General features: G+C 40.2%; 1 protein-coding gene across 2 annotated transcripts in view; it reads left to right on the top strand.

The window, feature by feature from the left end:
* Positions 1-14,127, top strand: part of AGK (acylglycerol kinase) — a 34,424-nt gene that overhangs the window by 2,722 nt on the left and 17,575 nt on the right. The window contains exons 2-7 of one of the 2 annotated variants that reach the window (XM_033057733.1): positions 4,432-4,471; positions 7,180-7,259; positions 8,493-8,568; positions 9,874-9,966; positions 10,872-10,904; positions 12,800-12,894. In XM_033057733.1, the coding sequence (XP_032913624.1) occupies positions 4,432-4,471; positions 7,180-7,259; positions 8,493-8,568; positions 9,874-9,966; positions 10,872-10,904; positions 12,800-12,894 (417 nt within the window). Of the gene's footprint in view, positions 1-4,431; positions 4,472-7,179; positions 7,260-7,605; positions 7,746-8,492; positions 8,569-9,873; positions 9,967-10,871; positions 10,905-12,799; positions 12,895-14,127 lie in introns of those variants that run through there. The other variant, XM_033057734.1, reaches the window with a different exon arrangement.

Genomic DNA, 14,127 nt, shown 5'->3' with positions numbered 1-14,127 from the left:
AATCCATTGCCTTGCATTTCGGATAGCAAATACTCTTGTGCTATCTGAGAAGCAGGAGGATAACTCAGTGTTGCTACATGTGAGGTTGTCTTTAATTTCTCTGGATTGCAGGAATTTATATATTAGGCTCATTTTAATCTGTATTACATCATGCTACAGGTGCAAGAAACACTTAATTTAATATCCTAGATCAAAGCTTGCAGGGTATGCAGATTGTCAGATGTGTGCTCATACACAGTAACATCTGCTTAACATACACAGGAGAGGTTGATTACAAATAAAGATTGTTCTTCATGTTCTTTATATGATTGTTCTAAAATTTTCACCAAGTTTGCAGTCCCCTCAACTTTATGTGCTGGGTCACCTTTCCTGAATTGAGCTGCAGCTGTTCTTTGTATCCCCAAGGGGTGCAGTGAGTTACCAGCTCTGTCAAATCAGCAGAAATGGAATCTCCAGCGTGATGGACATCAGCTGAACTGGTTGTCAGATTTGACCAGACTGTTAGAGTGGTGTCACTGCATAAATGATCATCACCATGTCAGGATGGAGACCCTGGATATTCTGCTGAGGCAGTGGACTCATCACATGCTTTGTTTTACTCTCTATATGTTCGAGTATTGACATTCTCAGTAAAAAATGCTGGCAAAGCACCTGAGCCTTTGACTGCCTGCCAGTAATCCTGAGTGGTGCTGTTATCTGCAATTTGAATGTTAGTCCCTGTGTGTTTGCCAGCTGATAACTCACTTTGTCACCTTTCTGCATAGACTTCCTGAGTAGCTGACTTTATTTCATCATAACTTTTCAAAAAAACAGAGTATAAATTCTGAGTCTTAGGTAAAGCTGATGAAACCTAAGATTTGTCTTTCATGCCCTTCCAAGGCCAAGATGGAAGTAAATTCTAATATCCAGTAAAGAGGATTCTGTGCTTTTGCTGTATTAGAAGCAGCCAAAAAAAGCTCTCTGCTAAGATAAAATCTTTTTCAGGAGTTCTGATGCAGCTCCTGAGGACTGATCCCGTGTGCACAGCTTTGGTCAAGTTTCTCCTCACAAAATTCTGTGTTTTGGTGCAGACACTGAACTTTAATGTTCTTTGGCTTCTTCATATTTGAGTATATTTAATAGTCTTAGATTTAATACTGATAACCCATTTTGGAATGAGATCTGAGCTTCTTTTTACATTTGTAGTGTGATTGCTTTTGAGGGAGTTGCTTTGGTTGGATTTAAGACAGACCCTTGCTGCAGCTGAGAGCCTCAAACAGCTTCAGTTCAACTTTGTTGCCTTCTGTTTGTTGCATTCATTGCTGCTCTGGGTGTCCTTTCATTGTGGGAACTGTCCTTTCCACCCTGGCGTGTGCTGGCACTTGGGCACAGGACTCAGTCTCAGCTTGAGGAGCATCCTTACTAAATTGTGTGCACTTGTGTCCTTCCTGTGTTGGTTCCATCCTTTGGTGGGAGCCTGCTCTGTTCTCCACAGAGTCTGTGCTGCTGTGGCTGCAGGCCTGGAGGCTTTGCAGGGAATGTTCTGGGTGTGGGTTCAGCCTAGGACAGTTTCTTTCCTCCATACCCTGCTGCCACTGTTTGTTCCTCTCCGTTTCCCAATTTTTTACTGCTTAAGCAAGTTGGCCCAGCTGTAAGCTGTGTGATGCTTAATTCTCACAGCAGGAAGACAGCCCTGAGTTGGCCAGCAGATGCAACACTGCTTGTCTGTTTGGCTTTAAGGCCAAATTGTGTAGATAAGGCCTTAGGGGAAACATAAAGTAAAAATTGATTTTTAGTTTGCTGTGGGTATGGTGCAAGTCAGAAGAAATCTCTGTGTGTTCTTTAAAGCAGTGGAGCAATTTCCCTCAGCCTCCACCTGCTCATGTTTGAGCATTGTTGAAAAGGCTTTGTTACTACCTAATTAGTAGACAATGAAGTACAAAAAAAAAATCAACAATATCTTATGCTTATTATTAAAGTCTCATCTTCTCTGGGAGCTGATGAGCACTCATATTTTGAGAATGAATACAGAAGGCTTTAAGAAGTTACCTTTTAGTTGGTTTTCACATTTTTCTAGCTCTATTTATTGATTGTTGTGACTCACAGAAAACTTGGAGACCCTCTTGGGGTACTTTAGGTGAGCCATGTGAAGTGAGTAAATGCAACAGCAGTGATGCAGGAGGAGAACTGCTGCTCTTACATATGCATCCCTGTGACTACACTTGTGCTGTTTTTCCTGGAGTTTGAAGCTAGTTAAGTGTTGACATAATATTTTAAGGAAATTTTAAAAAATCCTGTTACCTGGTGTCTTTAAACCAATATGGGGCATCCTTGACAAACTCAGATGAGTTTGAAATGTCCCAGTTGAATTAAGTAGAAATCCTGTGAGTATGGCTGGGATGGTATGGGATTCTGGAGTATGTGCTGGAGTAGTGACACAAATCACCTAGAAATAGCTGGATGGTAAATGATTCTTCTGGCCTCAGAATCTACACTCCTCCTTTGACACCAATATGGTAAGTGTTGAAGTAGGCTTCTTCTGTCTCTTTAAGTGCTTCAGTGCAGGAGAAAATCAACATAAATGTGGACATATGAACTGTCAAGTTTAATTTTTATGGGTAAGACTCACTGAGGTGAATGCTTGACAGTTTTGAGGATCTTTGGGGTTGAGAAAGAGAGCACAGTATCTTCTGCTTGCATTTGGAAAGTATTGCTGGACTTCATTTTAAAGGCAAGTAACACTGGCATGAAGCTGGGGCACCAGGAAAACAACCTGGTCATAGTGTGACAGAGCCTGACTTCTGAACAAAATAGTGTCAGTGTGAAGTAAACAGGTAATGTGGGTTTGGCTGGGATTTGTTCAAAAGGTTAGGACAGCAATTCTCAAAGACATCAACTGTGATAGTGGGGGCTCCTTGATATTCCATAATATTTCAACTTTATCGAGTCTTGATTGAGCTGTGACACTGCTGTTGCAAGGCTTGGAACACCAACCTTTGCAGAGTTCTTTTAACTGGTGCATTTCCATCACATTACTGCAATCAAACCCAAAGCTGTCACTCCTCTAAGTGATATTGCTTTATACAAATTATCTACTGCTTTGGTTTTAAGGAGCAAATATGACAGCGTGCCTCTGAGGGATTTTATTGCAGACATTCCAGTTACTTGTTATCCTGATGAGATATTATTCACATATTTTCTTTTTCCATGCTTGAACTCTTGCTTTTTCTTTTCATAATTGCCAGAAATTAATCTGTGGTTTTTATGCTGTAGTTATTTTCTCAGAACCCAATGTGATACCTCACCTGAAGTCACCTTACTTCTGGTTTTATGGCATTGAAGCATCTCTTGGTGATGCCAAAAAGAGCAGCTTATATGTTTCCAGTGACAGATAAATTCTGCAAACCAATGGAATCAAATAGATGGCCCTTGGGTGTGGCCTTGCCTTGCCTTTTATTTCCATGGCAGGGTTTGGTGATGAGCCACACTTTGGGCAGACACGTGTTGTTCTCCCAGTCACCTGTTTTTGTCTGGTTGGCCTTTAATCCTTTTGGTTTGGTAGAGTGTTCATTTTGGTATGCTGACTGTAGGTGGGATTTTTTGTATGTGGTATTTGGAGACAAAAATACATGGTCTTGCCAGGTATTGGATGGGAAGTGTTGGTACCTAGAGGAGAGACAAGCCTCTGGACACGGCAGAACGGTACTTGCCATTTTGTCTGCAAGGGGAAATAGGGCACTTTTGGGGCTGGGGCAGGAATAGACTTTGATTCCTCACTCAGTAGCTGTGTCTCCAGTGTTTGCCATCTACATACCCTGCTTGCCAGTGACCAATCAGGAATGTATTTCTGAGAAGACCATCTGTGATCATCTCTGATCGTCTCTCTCGTTTTTACACTTCACTTAAGGAGATAAGTGTTTTTCACCTCTCTGACCTACTGCTTTGGGCTGTGCTCAGACCTAGGTGGTGGGAGGTGCTGTACTAATGTGTGTTTGGCTTGCAAGCTGGTGGAGAGGGGAGATCACAGTTGTAATGTACAAAACTGAAGTCCTCTCTAGAACCTTTCTGCACTGCCAGGATGGTAAGTACCTTCAGTGTAAACACCAGGCACTGAGAGCATTGAAAAAACCCACACCTGAGCTCTGGAGTACAGTTATGTAGCAATTTAACAAACAAATCACAGTTTCACAGCGTGCCAGGGTTTATGTAATCTCAGCACACTTGGCATCCTGGCCTTTATTTCCTGCTTTTCTTTTCTGTAGAGAGAATGTTTATGTGCCCATGCAGAAAAAAAATATGCATGTGTGCATAAATGGAGGTGGTTTTATCCTTAAAATGTTTTGGGGGTTTTTTTTTCTGTTTCAATGTTCTCAAACTATGTTTTTTAAATGAGAAAATTGTTTTAAGCTTACACAACATAATGTCCCCTCTCTTTTCTGTCTTACCTGATAGTGATAACCTGGTACGAAGAGCTGCATGCCAAGAAGCCCAGGTAATACTGTTGAAAGTAATTAAATTAGATTAAAATCTCCCTCTTATCTTGGTTGTGCAGGGCTCCTGAGATTTTCCCAGCGGGCCTTTCCTACGTGACAAGCCTTGCAATGATGCCATCTGTGTTCTTTGCCTCAGTGCCCAGGGATGGATGGGGGCACTGCCTCTTGTGTGTCCTGGCACTGCTGCAGGGGAGTGCAGCCTTATCCTTGGGGTGATCTTAGTCACTGCTGGAGCAGCCCAGACTTCCAGTGCTGCACATGCAATGCTCTGTGCCTGTAAACTTCTTGCAGGAAGATGATCTGTTGATAAGAGTGAGATCCCAGCCCTACCAGGAGGGCTGTAGTCTGGGCAGAAGCAGCACAAACCACGTGGAGTCAGTGCTCAGCTGCACACACCTTGCCCTTGTCTGGCTGACCCTGAGTGACTTTATCAGGGATGCCAGCTGTGATGACTGACTGACCCAGCTCTTTTGGGACCCATTTACTGGGAACTTCATGGGGACAGCCTGATTACTGATCAGTGACAAGAAGGCCACTGTTCAGGGGAGGAGAGTTACTCTCTCAGGGTACTGACTGGTGCATTTCATCATTTGTGGCAACAAACTCACATACTGTAATATTCCCACAGAGAAATCTTATCCTTAATAAGCAGTCTTTTGGAGGTGTAGGTGCTGCTGCCCATGGATGACATCACTTCTGTAGGATTTTAAGAGCTTTTACCTCCCACAAATAAAGTTTATTCTAAACCTGCTTCTTTCCTGACACATCTTTGATGTTTTGCTGGGTGTAACACTGCTCCCACCATTGCTATGTGCTGGGGCCTGAGTAGAATGGTGAAAATTATTTTTCTCAGTAGAGAAGTGTTGTGCACCTGAATTATCCTAATTTTTGCCTGTGTGCTGTTGAAAGATTTTCACAGCAACTTGTCTGGTGCAATGGATCTTCATGCCAGAATAGATGTAAGGGAACTCACTGCTCATGAAAAAACAAGGAAAATCTTCATAAAGCACTATAAAAGCTTTGTGTAAAGGATTTTTCATAGTTGTACAATAGTGGTTGTCATTTTAAAAGTCCAGAAACAATACCTGGATGTGTGCATTTGACAAGACAGTGAAAAATTATTATACCTTATAATTTATTTTATAATTAATTAAAATGTATTATTTATTAATATTATAATTTAAAACCATGTTTATGGTATAATGATAAGTTGTCTTGTGTTCTACTCTGAAAGACTTCTAGAATATTGCTGTATTATTTTTTTATTTCCTGTCTTACAAATTAGCATTTGCTTTAGAAATGTCCCTGTATGTAACATAAATGTCTAAGTATATTACATAAAGAAGCAATTATGTCATTACTAATAAAATCTTTATGAGCCTTGTTGGGATGTTTAGAGCCTTGTTAGATTGTTTGGAGCATGCAAATACATCACATTGTGCCCCCCAAGCAAATAATTAGTTGTTTCTAACAGCTGTAACATGCTAGAGGTCCCCTATTCCCCAATTCCCACCCAACAATTGCAATATAATAAGTTGGTCTGTTTTCCAGCTGGTCTTTGAGTACAGCTTAAGAGCTATTGATTTGTTTCACTTTCTTTGAAGATTTCTTTACTCTCAGCAACTTCTCTCATCCTTTTTCTTTCCTGAAGAAGAAATTCAGATGTTTTAAGCAGCGCAACCAGCTGTACCCTTCTTTAAATTGAGGTTTCCTGAGCAAAGTTTGCAAGTGGAATTAATAATGAGTTTGAACAGCTAACAACCAGTAAAATGTACTGTTCTCTGTGTACAGTATCACCTCCTTCAATATAAAAATTCCTGCTGGGGGTTAGCTTTCAAGGTAAAGGGGGAAAAAAGCCCCAGTCAACTGGGTCATGTTCAGCACAGTAGTGTGTGGTTCCTGCTCTTTCTAGGGCTTCTGGATGGTATTGCTGAATGCCTTCTACTCCTTGTGTTCAAATCCAGTTTGATTTGGTGTGTTAGTGAGGATGCCTTTAAGTGAACTTCTAGAGACTTACAGCGCAGGATGTAACGCGTGGAAGTTCTGCATTTCCTTGCCTGTGCTGAACAGCTTTGGAAATGGGTACAAAGTGCAAGAGGCTTGGTGGAGGAACTCTCAAAGAATTTAAAATTGAGACACCTCTTCAGAATTGGATTAAAAGTTGAAGAGGAATGGAATGATTTTTATAGAGAGAGATTAGCTTAAAAAAAAGTGTAAGAAACAGTGGACTTGCTTATAGGTCAAGGCGGATTCTCTTGTAATTATCTTTCCTGTTTTCAAAAACTGAAGCATAGAAAATACTAAAATGAGTAGAAGAGATAGAGGAATTAAATTTCAGAAGTTGGAAACAATGCAGAAAGAAGGTGGCAAGCAGGTATATGAGAATTACATAAGGAAAGTCCAGTAACCTTGGAGTCAAGGAGAGCTCCCTGGATCTCTGCCCATTGCAGAAAACCAGAGGTTGGCAAAAAAGAAATGGTGGTGAATTGTAAAAATAAACTAAAGAGTTCTTATGACAGTGATGTGAGCTGCTGCTCAGAGTGCAGGTCTTTGAATAAGAGACCAGTGCAATGGCTGAAGATGGAAGTCATTTGAATGTCATGAGGCTTGAAAGCCCACTGACATTTGCAGAGATGCATTATTTTGAACTGTTTTAGCAGTGTACTTAAAAGATAAACTGAGCTCTGCTCTTTTTCTCTTTCTTTAGGCTTTTGGCAACCAGCTGATCCGTGCCACAATGCCACTGAAGAAAGCAACAGTGTTCCTCAACCCAGCAGCTTGCAAAGGGTAAAATTCCCCCTTCCCAGCACTCTCATTTGAGCACTCTGTCTGCATTTTTGTTCTGCTGTCCATTGTAAAAGCCAGCCAGATTTTTGAGCTCATTTTTGCCTCCCTCTGATGCCAAGCTGGTGCTATGTAACTATGCCAAACTTTATTTCACCAAAAATAAATGAGATGAGAAATGGAATTAGTTGCTTGAGGTAGAAGAATGATAGCTAAACATTTATTTTTTTTTCATATTTTTTTTCTTTAATCCTGTGTTTTGGTCTTTGTCATTCCTTTGTATGTCAAATTCCTTTGTATTCCTTCCAAACTTTTGCATGTGATACATTTCCATCCTCAAAAACTATAGAAATAAGGGATGACCTTGATTGCTTCAAGACTTGAAGTTGGCAAGAAGTGATCTTACTTCTGTGGGAAGCTGCCCTTGAAAGGGATGTGCCCACAAACTGAGAGGCTAAATATGGGCTCGGAGCAAGACTCCTGGAAGAGGTCTGCTATTTTTACGTGCTCATTAGCAGAAAAACTATAATTTTGGATGTGATGTGTGTCTGTTTCTGCTGATCAGCTAAGCTGTGGAATGGTAGCATTTTGTGGAGGGGCAGAGAATTGTTACTACCAATATGGGGAGAATATTAGCTGACATGGAAGTGCTTGGACTCAATGCTTTTGTGTGTCTGGAAAATGCATAGTATTGATCAAGTCTCGTGTTTCTACTTGTAAACAATTTCTAGTTAGTGATATAATTATTTGATTATGCAATGACAGAATAAAATCATCAGTCCTATAACAAAAATGGTCAGATAGAGTTTTGTTAATAATATGTAGTAATAAAGAATTGGGATTTAAAAAATATTTCTTAAAGCCTACGTGGGCCTTCTTTGTGGTCCTAAAGGCTGGTGCTTTGTAAGTCATCCATTTTCTAATAAATGTCTTTCTGGAGATCTTAATTTGTTTTAGTGGGTTTTTTAAATTATTTTTGGCAAAAGTTAGATAGCATCTTGTGCATTTATTAAAACTGCAACAAAACCCTGACATCTGAGATATGAGACTAGAAATGCCACACATTTGAGCCACATGAAATCTCATCTTTCTTTACTGTCAGGTTGAGTGACTGATTGTGGAGATTGAATGCCCAATTTTAAGTAGATTTCTTCTTGCTATTCATTTGTTTCTTTCCTTTTAATTTTTTTTTCAGCCACAAGACTCATTAAACAGTTTTTACTCTGTTATTTCTAGCAAAGCTGGGAACCTTTTTGAAAAGAATGCTGCACCAATTCTGCACTTATCTGGCATAGATGTAACTGTGGTTAAGGTAAGAACTGATAGGTTCTGCTAATATAAAAAGATTGACTGCTCTTCTTTCTCCTCTTGTAGAATTGAAATTCAAATCTGTATGCATTTGAAATTCTCAGTTGTCCTGTAGACATCTTATAGGAAGAAATAAATGCTGAGATATTAAGCCCATACTTAACTTTTTTAATTCAGTTAGTTTTCAAACAGTGTAGTGAGATTTTAATTTTGAGCTAAAGCTGTACATAGGCTTGTTTGTCTGTCTAAAGCATCCCTTCTGTAATTCATATTTGAGTGCTGGCTAGTGGTGCGTGCCCATTGCTGTTGAATTTGTCATTTCTGCCTGAACTTGAAGAATTGAAAAGTGAGGAATTTTGACATGCAGTTGAACTGTTCAGATTAATTAAAAATAACCTTCTATCTTTACAGTGAAATGTTTTCTGTGTCTCATCAAATAATTAAATGTTCCCACCATGAAAGCAGAAGAGTGAGCTCTAAATAGTGTGAATTAACAAACAGGTTTTCTTTGGAAAGAGAAGAACAAGGAAACATTGAGGGGATTCTGATCTTTCTGCAGTTTTTTTGAGGCTGTGATATGTGGATTGTTTAATAGTCAATATGTCCTAACAGCAGAGTACACAGATATACATCTTTCTGTCTTGGAATCTTTTCCACAAGTTTTAGTATTAAAATGCTGTTTTGTTAATCCCTTTCTCTTATCATTAAAAATACCTAATTCCACCCAAAAAAAAAGAAATTATTTTGCAAGTAAATGACCAAACAGGGATGAGCAAAGAAGTGAGGCTGAGATGGCTCTGTAAAAGACTTTAATTTCGTAGAAAATAGTGTTGATGGTTTAAGAAGTCACTACTCTTTACTGCTAAATCCATTGTCAGTGGCTGTCAGGCAGTGGCCTTTTATGTAGTTAATACTGTGTTTCAGGAGATGCCCTTGAGCACTTTGGTTGTTAAAAATAGTGGGAGTTTTTCTGCAAGTGCCTGGCTTCTGGATTTGTTTCAATGTAATATTACCTGGAAATAAGATGATTGCTGTGGTGTTCTAGATCTATTGAGTAAGATTTGCTCTGATATTTCATTTAACCTCTGTGTTTGTGTGTGTATTTACTTGTGCATATTATATTATATTATGCATCAAATTGATTTTACAAGTTGTATAAGTTGAAAAAAAACCCTCTGAATGTAAGTAATATAAAGTGCCTATATAAAAATAACTATTAACCAGATGGATAGATGATTCTTTTTTCTGTAAAAGAGATATACTAAAAATAATCATTTGAGTCCTCATGTTTAGATCTCTGTTTCTTCAGACTGATTATGAGGGACAAGCAAAAAAGCTTCTGGAATTAATGGAAAGCACGGATCTGATCATCATTGCAGGAGGAGATGGCACAGTCCAAGAGGTACTGCAGGAGCCTGCTTTGTTGAGAATCATAGTTGGGCTGAGGGCAAAGAAGATGGGGTGTGCAATGTAGCAGCATCACAACAAGTGTTCCTAGAGATCTGTCCAGTTTAGTATCTGTGTTTTCAGTAAATGTTATAATATTCTGAGGACAGAACACTCTGCTTGTTGGTACTAGTCTTAAAGAGAAACTGGGAATGGAGTCAAAAAGAGTGTGTGACATAACTTCCACAACTTGACTCTAGAAAGAGCAAACTCTTTGGAGGGGCATTCTAACTTTTCCTTTCTATGTAATGTAGTTGTAATGGTTTGATTTTCAAAGTTCCTTCTTTTCTATAAACTCCCCAAGGGAAATGCATATTTTGCTAAGTGGGAATCAGATAATTTAAAAATTACGTGGGAATGATAACAAAGCATAGAAGGTATTTAATAAATGCCTATTGTCAAGATGATTAATGACAGGAGTGGAACTGGGGGACACTCTCTTTTTCAAGACTGTATTTTATTCAAGCAGTTCCTAGTTTCTAACTACTGATTTCATAAGACAGTGGCTAAATGAATGCAATGACCTTAAGAGAAAGTGATCAGAATACGCCTGCAAGTTCATTGCATTGACCAGTGCTGGTGTTTTGCATTGTGCAGAGCATCATTCAGTATCAAAACATTTACACTGGCATTGGTTGTGGTGGCAGCATGTATTCAGGCACACTCATAAACTTGCTGTTTCCAGCATGTTTGCAGGCTCAACATTCCTCCTTTCCCAGGTAAACAACTGCAGCACCTTCCATAAAAGAGTAGCTGCTCCTTAAATCTTATCAAAGAGTAAACATGGTTAAGAATTTCATGTCTTTTTACTGTAACTGAAAAATAAGATTCTTAGAGCTGATCATTTCCCCTGTTTTTCAGGTCATAACTGGACTTCTCCGTAGAGCAGATGAGGTGAGAAGGTGTCATTTTAAAAATTGTGTTTGTTTCTTGGAGTGTCTTGTGCATCCACTGTGATCTCTTGGCCTCAGCTGCCTTCAACAGATATGTTACTTACTACTCTGGAGCCGGCTTGCTGTGCAACAATCCAGCTGGGCTACTGTCCTGCAATGCTGCCTGTTGTTCTTTGTTCTCTTTCTGAGGGACTGCAGCCATGGCTTTGGGAAGTTTCCAGTGTCAGAGCAGAGATTGTGGAGAAGCCAAATGCTCAATTTTCAAAGACCCATGGAGCAGCTGTGCATGCCACTTTGTTTGGCAGGGGCATTGAGCGAAAGTACATATTTTTCTTGTATTTGTACATGCTTGAAACCAAATTCAGTTATGGTCACACTCCTACTGCTTTGGGATTGCTTTGCTGTTTCTTCAAGCAGTGCACATCTACCTATGCAGATGGCTGTACTGAGCAAATTTTAACCTCTCAAGGTGGATTACTGAATGAAAATGAGAGAAATTTTTCTTTGTAAAGTGGGAGGACAGTGTTATTGAAGAAAGGAGGGAATCATTGTTCCCAAAATCTTCTGGCAGGAGCTGGCAGAAACTCAATTAAATGATCCAGACAAGATTATGATGATACCCTTGGCAGCTAGAATTGTATCTGTTTAGGCATTTGCTTTGGCTGAATGTGACAAGGGGGATTCTGCAACCAAGTCAGTATTTTTTAAAGGAAGGCTGCTTATATCAATTCTGAGACATCATTGTTTTGAATCTAATATTATTAGAGTTGGATCCTGAGATTTTTATAATCTGACAATAGTGGAAGAAAAGTTTAGCGGTTTTACTGGCTAGATTCTCTTTATTTTTTTGGCTTCTTATCTTGATGTAGCTTGGGTTGTTTTGCAGTAGTGTAAGAAATTCTGCATCCAGCCCAATTATGAGGGGAATACTGCATTGTGGCATTGCCACTGTCACTTCATGTCTTTGGCCAAGGAATTCTTGTCTTTCATGTTGCTCTGTCCTAGGAGCAGAGATCTGCACTCGAGCTCCCTCTCTCTGTGCCCTGCTTCTCTTTTCCCTCGGGGTGTTGCACGGTATTCCAGAAGCCCTGTTCCTGGGAGCCAGGGGAGCAGAGCTTGACTGCAGGAGCTGCAAACAGTCTCTCATCTGCACACTGTAAAGCAGCACTGAAGGAAATGAGAGCAGGCTGTTTGAGAGTGTTAGGTGACATGGACACAGCAGAGGAGAGCGTTGGGTGTGCAGTGAGATGGGAATTGAGTCCCTGTGGGCTGTCCATGCCCCAGTGCTGCTGGCAGCATCACCCAGCAGGGGGATGGTGCACTGGGATAGTTTACACAATCAGTTTACACTGATTGCTGACACACTTCAAGGAGCAAGGTTTAAGATGAAGTACAGGGTAATAACTTGCTCCTTCCACGAGCACTTTTGCTGAACAGTGGTACCGAAAAAATAACATGGTGACTTCCAAAAATTAGACCTTCTGCTGCTTCATGATTTGGATGGCAGGGGAATCAATTAATGTCCTTTCCTTAAGTGAGACAATCTCTTTGCTGTGCAAGGTTACTCTGTCAGGGGGATTTCTGCAGTGGTAAATGGGATTCAGAACCTGTGATGCCACTATCAGTATTAAGAAAGATGGCAGATTGCTGACAAAATCCATGCATTAGTTGGGATATGGCTACCAAAATGCATGTAACAATGCTGTTAATGATTACAGAGAGCTCCTTTGTACCCAGTTGGCAGTGGTGGCTTCACAGATTTGGGTGCCATGTTCTGAGTCACTGTGTGAGGAAGTGCCTGGCTGCTCAGTGCCAAAGGGGTGAGGCCAGTCACAGCTGTGATCTCCACACAGGAAGCTTCACGCAAATGTTAATTTACTCTCCTTATGTGTCCAGGCTGCCTTCAGTAAGATTCCTATAGGATTCATACCCCTTGGAAAAACTTGCACTTTGAGCCACACACTGTACCCTGAGAGCACGAGTCAAGTCCAGTAAGTATGACACATTTCTGAAACATGGTTGGTTGTTTTCAAGGAGCAGTGCTTCTTGGTAGCTTGATGCTTTTCTTTTTCTTCTGTGTTACATAGAAGTTGGCAATCTCTGGGCAGAGCCTGATGATTCTCTGGACTTGTCTGAGTTAATGACTTCCAAAAACTGACTAAAAATTAAAAGGAGGAAATGTATGTATTATTAGAAATCATTTGCTGTGGCTAATTTCTCTGTGATCGTGTGATGCTCAGAGTTGAAAATGAAAAAGGGATTAAAAGGATCAGCCTCTTAGGAGTAGCAGAAAGGGTATGACAAGGATATAGCAAGGATATGACAAAATAAGCCAAAAATAAGTCCTCTTTCTGACCCTTCTCCAGTCGAAGAACTCTAGAAACTGGTCCAGATATAGCCTGGTTAGGACCTGCAAAGTAAGGCATACAACAATACGGGCAAGATTGGATCCCATTACTGCCTTTTGCAGGGAAGGACGGACTTTTCCTGTGGTGGGACTGATTCTGGCAGTAATCCAACAACTCAGTTCTTATCTTCAGCATCCTGGATATGATCCAGTCTGGTGGTATCTGTTACCTGCAGTTCAGTTTGTTGCAGCATTGTTTTGTCCACTTGGAAAGAGAAAAGGGAGTCAAATAGTCTTTCTTTTCCTCACACTTCATTTTTCAATTCACTTTTCAATTTTTCTTTCTCTCCTCTCACAATAATAAATATATTTCTTCTTGGTCCTGAAATCTTTTCACTCTCACTCTCCCAGTAACTCATTAACATTGTTCTTTGTGAAATCCTTGCTGGTATCCATCATACATAAAACCCACGAGTCAACTGGCGTAACATCCTTCATTAAAACTACCAGAGTGCGTTGAAGCTCAGAAAGGTGGACAAGGCTGTAATCAGCAGCTAAGATTAAAATAATAATTTATGTTTGGGTTCTAAAGAAGCTGTTTGAAATGGATGATCTTCTTGTCCCAAGGTAATGAACTGTGCAGGTGGGACTGCAGCACACTGGTGAAGTTGAAGGTGATTTGGTCAATAGGCTGCTTAACAACCCGCACCAGTAACAGAACCTGAGTTAAGAAATGCAGAAGTGTTATTTTTCAAAGAAATATTTGGGCTGTGGTTTCTTCAGCCTTCTTTTACTTTGGAGTGTAGGAACTGTAAAGGTCTTAGAGAAAAGAGCTGGGAGAGAAGATGGGCTGTGGAAAGAACAACTTCCTTATCTG

The sequence above is a fragment of the Catharus ustulatus genome, chromosome 4 (genome assembly GCF_009819885.2).
Source record: "Catharus ustulatus isolate bCatUst1 chromosome 4, bCatUst1.pri.v2, whole genome shotgun sequence".
In the NCBI taxonomy this organism is placed as follows: domain Eukaryota; kingdom Metazoa; phylum Chordata; class Aves; order Passeriformes; family Turdidae; genus Catharus; species Catharus ustulatus.
This window is presented reverse-complemented; position numbering and strand designations above follow the sequence as displayed.